General features: G+C 36.7%; 2 protein-coding genes across 3 annotated transcripts; both read right to left on the bottom strand.

Moving 5' to 3' along the window:
• Nucleotides 1-1958: 1958 nt before the first annotated feature.
• Nucleotides 1959-4932, bottom strand: plvapb (plasmalemma vesicle associated protein b). The gene is made up of 5 exons (XM_049465906.1): nt 4454-4932; nt 4253-4331; nt 3469-4115; nt 3281-3337; nt 1959-2718 (listed from the first exon to the last, which is right to left on the bottom strand). The coding sequence occupies exons 1-4, from the start codon at nt 4838-4840 to the stop codon at nt 3284-3286; spliced, it is 1167 nt and encodes a 388-aa protein (XP_049321863.1). The 5' UTR covers nt 4841-4932; the 3' UTR covers nt 1959-2718; nt 3281-3283.
• A 7029-nt stretch (nt 4933-11961) lies between these two features.
• babam1 (BRISC and BRCA1 A complex member 1) lies at nt 11962-17658 on the bottom strand. 2 transcript variants are annotated; one of them, XM_007240231.4, is made up of 9 exons: nt 17520-17658; nt 15723-16115; nt 14850-14908; nt 14646-14766; nt 14479-14557; nt 14324-14348; nt 14073-14202; nt 13879-13965; nt 11962-12863 (listed from the first exon to the last, which is right to left on the bottom strand). In XM_007240231.4, the coding sequence occupies exons 2-9, from the start codon at nt 16101-16103 to the stop codon at nt 12663-12665; spliced, it is 1083 nt and encodes a 360-aa protein (XP_007240293.2). In that variant the 5' UTR covers nt 16104-16115; nt 17520-17658; the 3' UTR covers nt 11962-12662. The 2 variants fall into 2 exon arrangements, with proteins under 2 accessions (XP_007240293.2, XP_022525424.1); XM_022669703.2 differs by lacking the exon at nt 17520-17658 and adding an exon at nt 16974-17060.
• Between the last annotated feature and the right edge of the window lie 33 nt (nt 17659-17691).

The raw sequence follows: 17691 nt of genomic DNA, 5'->3' as shown, positions 1-17691 counted from the left end.
CAGATTTGGATTTGTCAAATCAAGATTTGCTCATTTTTTGTTTTGATCAGGCATGGACCATAATAGTGTGGTACACCAGCCCTAACAGATAAAAACAGTTCTAAGAGATAAAGGTTGCAACCTGTTGGAATGAAACTCAGGAAAAATACATTATACATGATGCCTTTATCGTAACTGTGACCAGAACACAAACTAGCAAGTCTGTAAAGATCATTTTACTCATTTCGGACTATCACTTGCCCATCTTCTGTAATTGAACAAGCCTGGGTTTTTTATCATTTTATTTCAAATTTTGAAAGGCAGCATTGATAAGTAGCATCACAGCGCGCTCAGAGGAAAGTGCAGCGACTTGGTTTCGATACATCAGCTCACAGACGCCCTGTGCTGCGGACATCACCCTTTGGAATGATGTGGGGAGAGAGCACCAACTACCCACCCAGAGAGAACAAGGCCAATTGTGCCCTCTCAGCTAGTCGGTAGTCGATGGCAAGCTAAATGAACAGGATTCGAACCGGCGATCTTTTGATCATAGTGGCATTGCTTTGAGACTTCTGATACCTTCTGGTAACTTTCAGCAGAAAAAAGTTTTTTTTTTTTTTTTTTTTTTCTGAGTGGCAGATACAAACATAGAACTTACTCCCAAAACTCATCTGGCATCCCTAAACATACTATGGAATACTTCAGACACTTTAGTGATGATTAGGACATAGTTAAGGTTTGCACAGTAGAACAGTGCATGAATTTGACTTGATTTAGTGCAGGTTCTTGGCCTGTCTTACCAGCATACAAGCAGTTCTCTTTGGTCCGCAAGATCTCTTGACCTCCACAGTTCCTCTGAATTTTTTAACATACTGAAAAAATCTTATAGCTTTCAGATTTTACGTTCTTTAGAGAGTTGCTTAGAGATGCCCCTGGTTGATAAGTGTTAGCAAACAGTTTTGCTGAACTTGCAGAACTTTATGGACGATCTTTTTAGGCTGTGTTGGAAGGACGCAACTTAATGGCGCATCCCACTGGCTTTTGTTCTCCTGTCAGTCTGACCTCCTTTTAAATGTTTATGTTCCTCAGTTGAACTTCTCACCCCTTCTGATGGCTTTGCCTTGTGTGCAGCAGAAAGGAGCTTGAGACAGCACTCCGGACCCTTACCTCTTCCTACTATTCATCCCAATGACGTCAGGCAGCGCATAGTTCACTGCTTGATTTACTGAGGTTATTAAGGTCACACAAATCACACCTAGCGCACACATGGTTTCAGTCAGCATAATGCATACAGTACAGTGATTCATGCAGCAGATGGCCTCCTGAGTAACGCTGATGGCTGATTGTTTTAAATGATGGTAAAGATAGTCTTTGACACTTGCTTTCTCAAAAATGCATGGTAATAATATTTCTGTTATCTTAGCTTTGGTTAATAAAGAAACAGGCAGTTGAAAAGTTATGCAAGTCAAATAAATTAGTACTGCTCAGATAAACAAAACTCATTCAAGCCTGAGAAAAGTATTGAAATTTCAAATCAACCTCTGCCCTTTTTCCGTTTTTGCACAGTGTAGTTTACTCTTCTTATCAGTAAAGCCATCTATTATATGTAAAAAAAAAATAGCTGTTCTCTCCAGGTGTTTCCTTTGTTAAATAACGCAACAATTTCAGTGCCAACTAAAGCTAGTTACTGCATTACAAGTATACATAACATTTCTTATAATAATAATTCTCATCATATCTTTTTCCTTTTCCCTAAATTAAATACTTGTATCAGCTAAACATAGCTAATTTAAACCGTGTTGTAAAAGTTCTCAGAAAATTACATCACCTATTAAAAAGAATATATATTTACAAAGAAACATAAGTGTTTTAATTATAAATTATGTTTTGTGTTGCTTATGCCCAGCATTAAGCAAAAAAATGAGATTAGGTCTTATATTTCAGAAACAGTGTTTTAAAGAGAAGACCAAGCAAGTTCACACTGTTCACATTCTTTATTCTGAAACAAATATATACATTAGTCAACTTTCATTATAAATGTACAAAAACAAATACAATGAAACACAATTTTAAATATATGAATATGAGGAAAATTCACTCAGTAGAACACGTCTACTTTTCCAAAGCCAGTTACAAAACCTGTAAAGTAACTTAAAACGTAACTTAAGTTTGCATTGTTTACAAATGTACAAGTATGGATTTATTCAGTAAGAACGGCTGCAGTAAAACCTTATTTTACAAATCTCAGTCCAGTATTTTGGACCGATTTAGACACGTTTTCTATTTCTCACAGAGACTAGTAAAAAAAAAAAAAGAATAGATAGAAGAAGCTCTTGTAGTAGGTAGAAAAAAGCCTTTTGTCTGAAATAAAATTTAGTACAGTTATTTATTCAGTTCATGTCTTCCCTTTTTTTTTTATTTATATTCGTGTAAAATGAAATCAGTCACCTGCTTCAATAATGACCAGCTGTGTTTTTTTTCCATATATTGTTACCAAAATGTTCAATATATATATATATATATATACATAACAATAAACCAACATTTCATTCTATTATATGTACAACTGATATGTTATTTCTGTCACAGTATCACAAATGATCCCAGGCTAAAATTCAGTAAAATGTTCAGTTCATTTTTCTTCAAGCCATGTTGAAGTCCAAACAATTAAAATCCCACACTCTTCTGAGCTTCTCTGAGATTAGCTGAGAGGCTGGAGGTGACTGGTGCTCAACGGACCTGTAAAAGCAATGTAGAGAATGTTGACTCCATTACTGTGAAGCTTTTAAAAATACATATCAAATTATTAACTGAATCCTATTTAAAACTTTGATTTTAATTGATTCATTTGAATTTTGATAATAAAACAATCAGGTTAAAATCACAAATTATAACATCAAATATTTCAGTTATTCTGTGACTAAAAATATTGTTGAACTGTCATAATATGTAAACATAGAGTATCTCTTTTTAAATAAAATAAGTGAAATAATACATGTTTTTGTGCTATGAATACAAAAACACAATAGTCCTACTATGGAATATTTTTTAAGTGCTTTAAAAACAAATTTGAGCCCACAACAAACAATATTAATGTTACATATTAATGTTACATTATTATATGTATATTGTCACGGACAAACAAAAATATTGCTTACTTTTTTAACCTTTTTTTTAAATTGTATGAAAATTTCAAAGTGATCAGACCAATAGAATTTCCCCAAAATAATCTTTTTACCTTAGCTTCCATAAAGGTTATTTTTTTTTTATCAGTTTTTGCAATAGTTTTGATTAAATGTACCTTCTATGGTCCATGTGAGTTCAGTCCAGAGGGTCTTGGCATTGAGGGCAGCATTGGCTATAAATCAAATGACAATAATTGGACAAAGTTAATTACTCATTTATAAAATATTTCCACATTAGCAACAGAAAGACAATCACTATTTATATCATTTTAAGTCCAGTTTAAAAGTCTATAGACGTTCTTACCTTTGGAGCACACATGGTCTGTAACATTTGCTTTTCTTGCATCAGTTGTTTCTGGGCCTGCAGCAGAGGCTCCACCAGTCTGTCTTGTGTCTCCTGGGCGTCTGCTAGCAACTTCTTGCACTGTGCGGTTTCTTGGGTGCGGCTCTGGCTGCACTGCTGCATATCCGAAGTCAGCCGTCTGTTCTGCACTTCTAGCCGGCTGCTCTGGCCCTGGAGGGTGGAGACCTTGTCGCCAACTATGTTCAGGTAGCTCTGGAACTTGCTCTCCACCTGCCGGGACAGGTTGGTGCAGTTGTCTTGGATCTTCTGCATCTGTTCCTGCTGCTTGTCACACGTGAGGAGGAAAGTGTAGCTGTCGGGGAAGAGATTGTCGATTTTGGCCAGGAAGGCGGTGGACACCGTCTGAATGCCCTGCAGAGATGACACAAAGTCTTCCTTGCACTTTTTCCTGAAAAGCTGAAGTTCGCTGGTCAGGTCTCCTTTTTCTTGCTTCAGCTGTGTCGCTTCCATCTCGTACCTGCTTTTCTCACTGGCCACACGCTCTAAGTCGTGCTTAAGGGTTTGCACTGTTTGAGTGAAATTGTTCTGGAGAAGCATGTACAGAACTCTCTGGTGGTCCAAGACAGTCTGTAGACTTTTAAGGTGAGCTGCAAGGAAAGGGACCAGTGTTACATTTACAGAAATGAAACATGTTTATGCAGGTTAAGCTATGATAATAGAATTCATTATTTTTGCCAAAATACTTGTTTAATGTTGGAACTTTATGATGTTAAACTTTAGTTACCATTACTGGACGTGGTGACTGCAGGGCATGGGGCTGGAGCAAGGCGACTTATCATTGGTTTATTTGCATTACAGATAGACTACAGTAAACAGAAAAAAAATAATTATAAATTTTTAATTATGTTTGACAATGATTCTATTGTCATGTTGTACATGCATTTCTCAGGTACCAGCATTTTAAATAAATAAATAAATAACTTACCAGGGCATTCACAAGTTTTGTATTATTCGATTTGGCTGCCTCCAACTCAGTTGTGAGCTTAGCCAGCTGTTTGTCAGCCATGGTCTTCTCGGCTGTCTTTGTCTTAAGCAAGCTGGTGAGGTTGACTTTGTCCTTCCTTAGGTTGGCGTTGTCCTTGGACAGCCTGTTGTAGCCCTCCTGAAGCTCCTCTGCCCTCTTCTCCTCAGCAGACTTCTCAGGCTGCCCGTAAACCAAGAAGAGCACCAGGCTGACAATGATGAGCGACTGAATGAGTGACGAGAAGAAAAACACAATCCGCAGATAATAGCCGCAGCTTTTTCCTTTGGACTTGTGAATGACCTTCTTCTCCAGAGCGACCTTGGGCCGGTTGTAGCTGTTGTTGTACATCTCTGCCAAAAAAAAAGTGTTCTTTCAAGCACAGCTTTAACACAGAGTTGAATCCAGACATGTAAACACTAGCAGGTTTTGCATCAGTGTGGTGCTTATATACGCTGGCAGCACATCCTGCAAAGAGCCTCTTTCCTGACCCTCCTCTGACTTCGGCTCCAGAAGCCCCGTGTTCTTCACACTGGGTGGAGGAGGACACCCTCCCTTACTATCGCTGTTCCTTATCATCACAGTACAGATGATGTTCTGAAAAAAACTATAAAAAAAAATAATTAGAATATGAAAAGTTTGTCAGTTCAACTCAATTCAAAACTTTTCTCAGTGGAAATTCTCATTATCCCTCCATTCTGACTGCATTTACTGGCTGTCTTTGTCTTTTGTTCTAAGTTCATATCACCCACAAGGTTGCTTAAATGAAGGAAATTACTAAACTCTTTCTTGTTTTAAAGTCTTGTTTTAGTGCAGTTCATTAACAATGATTTGGTTTATTTACTCTATAACTTTAAAACTTTACGTTTCTTTATACTTAAGTTCCTAAATATTAAATTGTCATTTGTTTAGTTCTGAAACTGAATCAATCCTAAACAGTGATTCAGTTTAAGACTGATTCAGTTTTTTTTAAGATTGATTCAATTTTGTTAAGATTCAGTTTATTAAGATTGATTTTATTTGTTAGGGTTTTTCATTAACAGTGATTCAGTTTCTTTGAGCAGCATTGTGTTGGCCTACCCTATAGTTGGCAAGTGGATTTTGTGCTTTAAATAATCTCTCTGAGAGGGACACACTAATACAGCTCTGTAAAAACTTAAGATATCACTTCAGTTTCTGAATCAGTTCTCTGATTTTGCTATTTATAGCTATATGTTTGAGTAAAATGAACATTGTTGTTTTATTTCTCCCAAATTCCCCCCAAAAATATTGCCATTTAGGTCTTTTATTTGCAGAAAATAAGAAATGGCAACAAAAAAGATGCAGAGCTTTTAGACCTCAAATAATGCAAAAAATATATAAGTTTGTATTTATTATATTTTAAGAGGTCAGAAATCGATATTTGGTGGAATAACCCTGGTTTTAAATCACAGTTTTTATGTATCTTGGCATGTTTCTCCACTAGTCTTACACACTGCTTTTGAATAATTTTTTGCCACTCCTGGTGCAAAAATTCAGGTTTTCAATTTGGTAAAATCAGAGAAACTCTTCATTTTTTAATTGCTCTCATTTTTTCCAGAGCTGTATGTATTTCTGTAGATACAGAACTGGCAACCTAAGTGAAAAAAGCATATGAACTGACTTGGTAGAATGACATTACAGGATTTTACATGAATATGACTCAGTAGACAGTACACAGTGGTCAGAATATTTTTAGGGTAAGAATAGTGCACAGTGTTGCTGTAAGGTTGGTTCACTTCATTTAATTGATTGTAAAGATTGGTTTAGTTAATTAACACTGTTTTTGTCTCTTAATATTGATTCAGTTTCTTAACATTAATTCAGTTTAAGATAAATCAGTTTAAAAGTTGATTTAGTTCATTAACAGTGGTTCAGTTTGTAAAGACTGATTCAGTTCCTTAACATGAATATTAAGTGCATTAAGAGATCATTAACACTGGTTTAGGTACTGATATTGATTGATTGTTTCTTAACATTGGATACATTTCTACTCATTAATTCAGTACCCAACCAGTTAACCTTGGTTCAGATTCTTGGTGTTTTAGTTCATTATCCTTAATTCATTCTGTCAGGATATATTCAGTTCATTAACATTCAGGTGGTACATGTTTATAATTAAGTATTTATGTTTTGTTCACTCCGTGTTTTCAAGCTGCAGATGTTTTTGTTCTTGAATGTGACCTTTGTCCATCCTGGTCCTGATGCTGCCCAAGAAAATTACTTTTAGAACAAATATCAAATCTTAAGCTTTTCGGTATCTCTTCCTGGATCGAGTGCAGTGTACAAACACAGGTGATCAAAACAAGCGCCAAAACTCCACTTCCTGCGGCTGCCGCAGAGGCTATCGATGGAGTGGACGGGGACAACTCTGGTGACCTTTTCGAAGGCCTGAATAACAAATATTCCCAACAGTGCAGGAGGCAGAACACACGTTTGATCCTCGGCGTTCTTGTTTGCAGTGATGACGTTCGGAGCTGGCCCTCCTGTCGGAGAGGGGCGTGAAAAGGGAAAATAACGAAAGCCAGGGGTTTTCCTGCAGCCTATTGTCTCCTCTCTGATCTGTCCTCAGCGGAAAGTGTAATTTATGTGAGCATTTTAAAATGACAGAGAGTGAGTAAAGATCACAAATTGATTTTAAGGCAAAACAGGAAAGTGGACCTGTGAAAAAGGTTTATGGATTTGAAGAGGGTGCAGAACAGAGTTATTTTTCTTGGCGGTTAAGCATGAGTTCTGATTTCTTTTGGGTGATTTATGCATTGTGAGACTTATATAATATAATTTCTATTTGCAAATTGTATTGCAGTGTTTCTATTGTAATAGATTTCAGTTTCATATTGATTCAGGCTGTGCAAAGGTTTGACCTCCCCTGTTGAGATTACATGACTTTTAAATGGAAATTAGTCGCATCTCCTTCTCCTACAAATTTCTAAACATTTAAAATCTAATTTAACCCTTTAAACTAGACTTACGAGAACGAGACTTACATTAATTAATTTCTTTTTTTTTTATAAAAAATCTAAGCATTGGGTCAAATTTTACAACTCGATTTTCTAGATTTGTCTTTTTTAGAATTTAAAATGCTTTAATTTCAAAAGCACATTGGTAAAACAGTGTAATTTAAGTATCTTATGGTCTCCTTTGTCTGGAATTGATGCTCATTGATCTTGTTGATGTTGTGTAACTCCACCCTGGGCTTTTTTAAATCACACTTACATTCCAAACTGTAAGCTTTAATCTAGGTGGGCTGCATTTCTTAGCCTCTACATCATTGAAGACTGTTCCAGAGTGAGGAATTGTTACTAAACAGCCAAGAAATGTAGCCTAAAGGACGCAGCTGATGTATCCTTTGTGGACCTCTGTTACCCCCATATTCACCTGTGCACGTCCATCACAAACGGAAAAAAAATCAAACAGCACAATAAAAATTGTGGAGAGCAAAGATTCAGAGATCATTGTAAAATGTTTTAAAATTCCTTTTAATTTATTTATTTTTTTTAATTATAGATAGATACATAAATAGGCTGTGAGTGGTACAGCACACTAAGGGCTGCCACTATAATCAGGAGATTGCCGGGTCGAATCCTGTTCATGTAGTTTGCTATCAGCGACTGGAGCCTCAAGAGAGCACAATTGACATTGCTCTGTCTGGGTGGGTAGATGATGCTTTCTTCCCACATCACTTTAAGGGTGATGTCCGTAACACAAGGGGTCTGTGAGCTGATGTATCAGAACTGAGTCGCTGTGCTTTCCTCTGAGTCTTCACCCTCCTGGTGTTGGGGCATCATTAGTAAGAGGGGGAGTCCTAATGAGTGGGTTGGGTAATTGGCCTTGTAAATTGGGGAGAAAATGGGGAAAAAATTAAAATAAAGTAGATAGACAGATACATAAAAATACAGACATTATGTGGTATTGTAAACTAAATATAAAAATTACCACTCTTCAAATAATGCGTACACTATGTATAGGGAACGCACCACATACCAGCCGAGGCAATAACAGGATGTAAATATGTTAACTAGGTCAGAGAGCCATGCTGACTGTTTACACACATTCTATTGTGTACCAGGCATATGTGGGAAGAGGTCAGCTTTAAATGTACAGAACAGCAGCAGGGCACAGCTTCAGTCCCTTTTCTAAGAAACTTTGCAAACCACATGAGCCTGGTATCTGTACTTCTGAGAAAAGGGGAGTCTGTAGATAGGGAACAGGCTAATGATTATTACAATAAGGAAAGGATAGCCAGAATTAACGAAACTATAAAATTCCTTCCGACAATTATGCGGCAAGCCATACTTTTGGCAGGTTTAAATGGCAGGATGCAGCTTCAAAGTTGAGATGCTGTGTACATACAGGTAACATGTTGCAAAAAGTTCAAAAGCAGTCACAAACCTTTCCAGCAAACTACCGTTCTACCGACAGTTTGATTACAGACAACAATGTACACGTGGGTGTGGAGGGAGCTCAATAGCTTCAGTTATAATACAGATTTTTTTTGTATATCCTCTGGTTAAATCAGGTCAGAGATTGCAGTATGTTCTTGTAACATGTTGTGGAGCAATAATTTACAATTGTTATTTTGTGCAAATACTACTAATAGTACTAAAACATAACTTCACTTACAGTGGAAGACTATGGTTCTTTGGCCGTGACTCTGGGGCTCATTTATATTCCCTTTACATATAAAAAACAATACATCCACTAGAGTTAAAGACCTGTAACAACAACCAACATGACAACAGTTTGTCCCTGTGTCTTAGTCTTCATACAGAGACAGGTTCACAGACAGGAATTAATCCTACTGTTGGGCTGTACTGCATTTAAATGAGAGATTTTACACTGAAGTCTCTGGTTAGGATTAATCCCCGTCTCATCAGACCCACACATGCTTTAAATTTCAGTTACATTTCAGATACTGGTCAAATAAAGTGAACAGGAGTAAACAAGGGTGTTTCTTAATTAATTTAACAGTTTTTTTTTTTTACTGTTTTACTATGTTTACCATATTTAACACATTTACCATGTTTATTGTTTTACCATGTTTTTACCATTTTACCATGTTTACCCCAATTACTAAGTTTTTACCATGTTTACCACAGTTACCATGTTTTTTTACCATGTTTACCACAATTACCATTTTTACCATGTTTTTACCATGTTCACCACAAATACCATTTTTACCATGTTTTTACCATGTTCACCACAAATACCGTTTTTACCATGTTTACCACATTTACCATTTTTACCATGTTTTACCATGTTTACCACAATTACCGTTTTTACCATGTTTACCACATTTACCATTTTTACCATGTTTTAACATGTTTACCACAATTACCATGTTTTTACCATGTTTACCACAAATACCATTTTTACCATGTTTTTACCATGTTTACCACAATTACCTTGTTTTTACCATGTTTACCACAATTACCATTTTTACCATGTTTTACTGTTTTACCATGTTTACCACAATTACTATGTTTTTACCATGTTTACCACAATTACCATTTTTACCATGTTTTACTATTTTACCATGTTACCACAATTACCATGTTTTACCATTTTAACATGTTTACCCCAATTACTAAGTTTTTACCATGTTTACCACAGTTACCATGTTTTTTTTACCATGTTTACCACAATTACCGTTTTTACCATGTTTACCACAAATACCGTTTTTACCATGTTTTACCATGTTTACCACAAATACCGTTTTTACCATGTTTTACCATGTTTACCACAATTACCATGTTTTTACCATGTTTACCACAAATACTGTTTTTACCATGTTTTACCATGTTTACCACAATTACCTTGTTTTTACCATGTTTACCACAATTACCATTTTTACCGCCCTGCGATGGATTGGCGGCCTGTCCAGGGTGTATCCTGCCTTCCGCCCGGTGCCGGCTGGGATAGGCTCCAGCACCCCCCCGCGACCCTTAATGGATGAAGCGGTTGATAATGACTTGACTTGACTTGACCATTTTTACCTTGTTTTACTATTTTACCACGTTTACCACAATTACCATTTTTACCATGTTTTACTATTTTACCATGTTACAATTACCATTTTTTACCATGTTTTACTATTTTACCACGTTTACCACAATTACCATGTTTTTACCATGTTTACCACAACTACCATGTTTTACCATGTTTTTACAATGTTTTATCATTTTACCATGTTTACCACAATTACCATGTTTTACCGTTTTACCATGTTTACTACAGTTGCTATGTTTACCATGTTTTGACCATGTTTTACTATTTTACCATGTTTTACCATTTTACCACGTTTTACCATGTTTACTACAGTTGCCATGTTTACCATGTTTTACCATGTTTACTACAGTTGCCATGTTTACCATGTTTTACCATGTTTTACTATTTTACCATGTTTACCACAATTACCATGTTTTTACCATGTTTTCCACAATTACCATTTTTACCATGTTTTACCATTTTACCATGTTTACCACAATTACCATGTTTTACCATGTTTACTACAGTTGCCATGTTTACCACAATTACCATTTTTTACCATGTTTTACAGTTTTACCATGTTTACCACAAATACCATGTTTTTTATCACGTTGTACCATTTTACCACAATTACCATGTTTTTAATGTTTACCATGTTTACCACAATTATCACTTTAATAACTGAGGTTTTTACCATATTTGCCATTTTTGGATTGGATTTTGTTGGATTTTTGTGGGATTTTGTTTTCCCACATTTACCATGTTTATCATGTTGGTTTTACCATGCTTTATCATTTTACCCTCTTTCCCTTTTTATACTGTATTTTTAAAGTTCAATCATGTTTAATCATATTTATCATTTTACAGTTTATCATAGCGATAATTACATTGTTTTATTGTTTTTTCATGTTTACCATATTTATCATTTTGCCTGCTATTTTGCAGGTTAATATTTTACAATGTTAACATGTGGTTTTTAACTGTTTCTGCAGTTAGTCAGACTTAAATCTAGCTTTACTATGATACTGGTCTGAATGATGGGGTTTGTATCTGTTTTGAATGTGTCTTAGGTGTATTTATACTTGAATTTTTATATGGTTTGACGTTTTCTAGATAGAATCCTGATACTCAAGATGAATACAGTGAGTAGGTATAAATGAGGTCTTTTGTTAGTATATTTTACCTCCTAACATCAGCTTGTCAGACATGTAAAGAAGGACACGGTATTTTCTGCTATTTTTAATTTTATTTTGCTTATTTTCACCTAAATTCCTCTTCTGATTCTGTTATTAATGCTGAGGTCATGTTAACACTAGCATACATATGAGGATTACTTGGAAAAAGGCCACAACAACATTTACATTTACATTCTAGTAATCTGTCTATATCTCACATTTTCTGACCATAAGCTGTGAAAAGTCATAAGGTAAAAAAAGTATATAATAAGAAGCAGTTATAAAACACTGTGTGCTTCCTGATATTTTATTTAATTGTTTATTTACCTGTGAGCTCCTGTATAAACATCATTAAAGTACTAGAGTTAGCCCGATACGTACAGAAATGTCAAATTAGAATGTTTATCTTTTTTCCTATTGGATATTCTTAACCGTTCACCTAGAGTTAACTTACCTCAGAGTTTCCACTAGAGATTTATATCTGTTTCATAAAAAACGAATGAAGCTTCCTTCATTAACTAATGAACAAGTAAAACAACAGAAGACAAGAGACAGAAAAAAGTACTAGAGTGAATTTGGTGGATAAAGAAGTCTCAACATTAAACAAAGTCCATAGCAGTCCACAGGCTTTCAAATAACCTTCCGTGAGAAAAGTTTTTTTCTTAGGCTTCCCCTTTCTTTCAGTGTTTATCATTAGGATGTGATCCAAGTGGGAAAAATGGGGAACACCACACTGGCAAGATGTCATCTCAATTTCCTTTCCAGATCCCATCAGGATTGCTTTACAGCAGTGTTAGCATCATTAGTCTTGGAATACCCTGCCCTGCACATTTCAGCATTAGATCATTACTGATCTCAAACACAAACCAACTTAAGCAGGGCTTGGTAATTAATCGATTAACCGAATAGTTATGTTGGCACAACAACCCCCAACCCCAAATCTGCAGGACAGGGCTACCTCAGGACCAAGATATCTAAAAAGAATATCTACTCTAAACCGTTGCCTCGATCTCTTGTGCATCATCGCCCTCTAGCAGGCTGTAGGAGGCATGACTTTGGAAGGGTCTCTGCAGTGGATGGCACAGAAGTTTAGCCATGCAGTTGTAAAGCTCGATAGCAGGGCTGCACAGCGACACTTCGAAGCGGTAACACATCCCTTTAGAGTCCAAATTAGAGAATGATGCATATATATCCTGCAGACAGGAGAACACAGAGTCAGAGAAATAATATCTTATACAGAAAAATGTCACTGTAAACCATGCACACCTAAAATGTTCATATTGTCTGCAGTAAAATAAAACTCAAAAGTAAATGTAACTGTCCGGTTTCTAGTATGTTTTGGGGATTTTATTAAGTACAAAGAAGTGTACAGTACCAGTCAAAGGTTTGGACACACTTTAAATTCAGTTTTTTTTTCATTATTTAAAAATGTTCTGCATTGTAGATTAATACTACAGTCATCCAAAATATGAACAAAAACATATGGCATTATTTATTAAATTATTATTAAAAAAAAAAAAAATCAGAATATGTTTTATATTTTAGATATTTCAAAGTAGGCTCCTCTTTCTTAGATGACAGCTTTGCACATCTTGGCTGGATTTTTTCAGTCAGCTTCATGAGGTAGAGTCACCTGGAATGGCTTTCAGTTAACAGCTATGCTGAGCTTTCAGTTAACAGCTGTGCTGAACTCAGGAGTTAATTACTTGACTTTCTTGTTCTCTTAATGTGTCATCAGTTGTAAAGTTTTGAAGAGGTAGAGTAACCTCTTCAATTAGTAACCTAATTTGAGTAATTTTTAATTCATACTATGGCAAGAACTACTAATCTAAGTAAAGAAATGAAAGTCAGTCAGATTTCAAGTTATAATGAAACTGGCTCTCATCTGGACTTCATAAAAGGAAGGAGTTAGTGGCTTCCAAAACCACAAATTAACTGCACCCATGATTAGAGCACCTAAATGCTTCACAGAGTTATTTGGTTCATTTAAAACTTTAAAGTTATTACCTGATTCCTTATGTGTTTATTCATAGTCTGAATGACTTTAGTATTCATTTACAATGTAGGAGAAAACAAAAACAAACATTTGATTGGTACCATATGTGTATGTGGATTCAATATTTATTGAGTCACTGAAGAATTTTCTAATGAATCAATCAAAACTGCTATGCTTTTATAATAATGTAGAAACATCAGAAATAAAAGTACCCTCCAGCTGTTGTCATCCACTTGCTCATCTGTTCCATTATGGAGGTAAATGACATCAAAGAAAAAATAAGGAGAGCGCAACATTTTCTGGAGAAAGAGAAGAAGACAGTGTCAAAGAAAGTCAAAGATTAAATGGCTTCAATAAACTTCAATGCTTTATAAAGTGAGTAAAGGCACAATTCATGTTCACTCACGCTGACGGCATCTGACGGGTTGAACTGTAGCTGGCCTGCATGACGGCTGTAGATGAGAAGAGTGCGAACCACAAAAGGAGGTGGAATCGTCTGAACATTGTCCATCAGTGGAAGCTCAATCTTCTGAAGTCTAGAGGCAGAGATTGCTTTAATCCATTTTTGCTTAAGAACCCACACCAGGATTCACATTAGACCCTCACTGTGCATTTGTTATTAATGTAATATTTCATAAAAAATAAAAAAAAACTTACATTACATTGAGAAGATCTTCCAAGTCTAGATTAAAGTGTTAAGGGATCAAAGATTTATAGCTTATAAAGATAAGATGCCATCTCCAACATATTGCTTACCCCCCATTAGAGCAGTTAGTGCAGTAATTATAAGCATTTCAGGCTGAAAAGGATACTGAAGGATTCACAGACATTTGTTTCTAGGTCATACAAACAGCTGCATAGCTCCCGTGGGTCAGATGTGAAACCTGACAACTGTACAACAAATGCAAAAACAAGATCACCTTAATACCAAAGTTATTTTGTGCATCTCCTGTATTTCTCACACAGTCCGTATACTTACCCATAAAGCATCATCATTGACCACCACCAAGGCAAACTCATGCCTTTTATCTATTTTATGCTTCGTTCTCACAAACATCTCAATCATCTTCTGGGAGATATTGAGGGCATTGGTCTTGGATCTAGAGATAAGCAACACAGTGTTTAGATATGCATAGTCAAATTTGAGCCAAACAACTGAAACAAGAGTGAATTATATTATTACCCATTGAAGGATTCCAGCTTCTGCAGTGACATCTCTTCTGATAGATCCAAACAGATGATCTAAATGAAAAAAGATATAAAGCAGTCCATCACCACAATGCCTTTACTCTACTTTAATCTACTGCCATCTGGTAAGAGATACCAGAGCATCCGAGCCTCTACTACCAGACTCTGCAACAGCTTCTTCCACCAGGCAATCAGACTCTTCAACAGAGAGACTGAAATGAATGGAATTTTCAAATGGAATGACGATAAAAGCCTCTTGACTTGCCTCAAAAGAACTCACTGAGCCCTAAAGCCTCATGTATGCTCAATGTTTAATAGGGATTCAGTGGTAAAAGCGGTCTTAAAGCTTACAAATATGGTAGGTATGAAGCAGTACCACTGGATATTGTGGATGTGGTTTTAAATTAACAAAATTGACACAACAAAGAATAAACTCTGGCAGAAAATTAAATGTGCGTCCAAAACTACACCCATTTCACCCTATACACTATTTAAAATTTTAGTGCTGAATTGCCAGTGCACTGTGCCAAATCTGCAATGCACTGCAATATATTGTATACAAATAATGTACCCTGTTGAATAATTTGTTGTGGTGTTTGTCTTGTTGAACTATGTTCTCTATATAGTGATCTGGATTTTCACATATAGGGGATGGTGAATAGGACACCATTTTGAATCTATCTAAACCTATGGTTGAGGTGGGCTAAGCGCTGCCAATATGAGATAAGGAGATCGCCGGTTCGAATCCTGTTCATGTTGCTTGCCATCAGCTACCAAAGCCCTGAGAGAGCACAATTGGCTTTGCTCTTTCTGGGTGGGTAGATGGCACTTTACAAATCCAATCCAAAATGTAGTAATTCTGACTTACGACTTTTTCAGGGCAGTTGACTCTAGGTGCTCGTATCTGCAGCTCAGCAGGTGGGGGGATCTGGGGTGGCACAGTGGGCTGGGTGGCTTTGGGCCTGTCTTTGGCAGCAGAAACCGGAGCGGTCACGCTGGCTGTAGTCGTGGCCACAGAGGCAGCAGCAGGGGCAGGGACAGTCGTGGTGATGGTAGACGTGGAACTTGGAGCACCGTCTGTACTAGAGGCTTCTCCCTCACCCTCTACTCGACTGCCCACAGCAGGCTGGGGTGGTGGAGTGCTGGATAAGCTGCCGCTACTGCTGCGTCGGTCCTCTGCTCCTTCTGGGTTTGACCTGGTCCTGGGTCGCTCCTCTCCATCAGCTGGGCCTGGATCTGAAGTCTCCATAGTACTCAGCCACTGGTGACACACATACAAGATATTATAAGCTATAAGCTACAAATGTATTACATTTGCAAATTTCCTTAGGTCCTCTGCCTTCAAATGAGGGTTTTGATAAGTTTGAAAAGCAGCAAATAAGAGTCTGACAGGATCCTACAGATTTTGCCTCGACTTCCACAGCTCTCCTGCACTGCTATTACAGAAAATTAAATTCTATATAGAGGAAGATATTTGTAAAATACACATTGATAATTTAGTAAGATTTGATAATATTGTATTTGTAAAGTTGGAAACAAGTAATTATGCTTTTATCTTCTCTCATATTCTTCAAGCAGCTGCTGTTTAGAGATGCTCATGGAGTGTTAGCACAAGGTTTCTGGTATATTAATCAGCTGACAGTTATAAATGACCATTCTAGACCCAACAAAAGCAGTCCAACCAAGCAAATAACGAAATAAATATAACAATTATAAAAGTACTTATTGTTAATCGTTTACTGCATTGTATTATGAGGTTTCTTTCAGTTCAGCTTGTGTCAAATGTCATTTGGTCAAAGAGGTCCATGCGCCTGTTTGTTTATTTATTTTTTTAATCACCTGTTTACCTGTTTTTTCTTTATAAGCCACAAAAACAATACACTACATGCCATTTAACCCTGTCTATTGCGCTAAATATGCGTTAAAAAGCACAAACGTTAGACCAAACTTAGCTAGCTAAATATTTCCTTAATATCGACACCTGTCTCTGGAGGTCCAAACAGTGACAGAAAAAAGCAAAACAAATTTACATAAAAAATAAATATCATTTGTAGCAAGCAAGGCATGTCTTATAAATTAAATAATAAAGGTACCAAACTCTAAAACAACCCAAAATTACCTCAAAATGCATATAAATTACGTTAGTTAATGAACTTGTTTATACAGGGGCTCTGGTTCACAGCTAACTAGCTAAGCTAACTAACACTACCTAGGCTACCTAAACTAGCCTCAGCAGCCGGTGTTCTGCCGAGATGTGCTACCCTGTCAAACCGTGCTACGCTAGTGTGTATTTAAAACTAAAAATACCAGAAAAAAGCACAATTTTTCATGGCCTTATTATTACATTACTTATACTTTTATTATTACCTGCCATTTACACATCTGTAATACAAATAATGACAATGACATGACGCTGTTTAAAGCACCCAACTAAACATAAGCACCGTAAAAATACATGAAAACTTAGAAATGCGGATAAGCGCTTGCGCACTGGTGTTAAGAACCACATATCGACGGGTAGCACAACTCGACAAAACACCGGGGAGCAGCACCACTGCGATAAGAACCGCCAGAACCAGTTAAATCATAAACTCCAGCAGGAAGCAGAAAGCCCAGAATACTCCTCCGAGTGCCCCTAATATAGATCTCCAGTTCTCCAGCTTACCCAGAGCTTTAAACCACAGTGAGCTTCAGAGAACAGCCGTGTTTTTCAGCACTTCCTCATCCGAGTCCTCTTCACTGGAGGCGGGGAGCGCGGGTCGGAGCAGCGGCGCCATCTACCGGTCCCGCAGTTTACAGCAGGGTTACGCTCAATGCGGAGCTTCGAACCAGTGTCG

The sequence above is a fragment of the Astyanax mexicanus genome, chromosome 16, assembly GCF_023375975.1.
Source record: "Astyanax mexicanus isolate ESR-SI-001 chromosome 16, AstMex3_surface, whole genome shotgun sequence".
Classification (NCBI taxonomy): Eukaryota; Metazoa; Chordata; class Actinopteri; order Characiformes; family Acestrorhamphidae; genus Astyanax; species Astyanax mexicanus.
Note: the sequence above shows the minus strand (reverse complement) of the source record. Positions and strands in the feature narration are given on the sequence as shown.

Excerpts from the sequence above, each read along its gene's own strand:
- plvapb (XM_049465906.1), bottom strand. The coding sequence starts at position 4,840 with ATGTACAACAACAGCTACAACCGGCCCAAGGTCGCTCTGGAGAAGAAG. Across the intron at positions 4,332-4,453 it reads CAAAACTTGTGAATGCCCTG|TCTATCTGTAATGCAAATAA; the intron begins GTAAGTTATTTA and ends TGTTTACTGTAG. Across the intron at positions 4,116-4,252 it reads AGTCACCACGTCCAGTAATG|CTCACCTTAAAAGTCTACAG; the intron begins GTAACTAAAGTT and ends CTTTCCTTGCAG.
- babam1 (XM_022669703.2), bottom strand. Across the intron at positions 14,203-14,323 it reads GAAGATCTTCTCAATGTAAT|ACTTCAGAAGATTGAGCTTC; the intron begins GTAAGTTTTTTT and ends CTCTGCCTCTAG. Across the intron at positions 13,966-14,072 it reads ACCCGTCAGATGCCGTCAGC|AAAATGTTGCGCTCTCCTTA; the intron begins GTGAGTGAACAT and ends CTCTTTCTCCAG.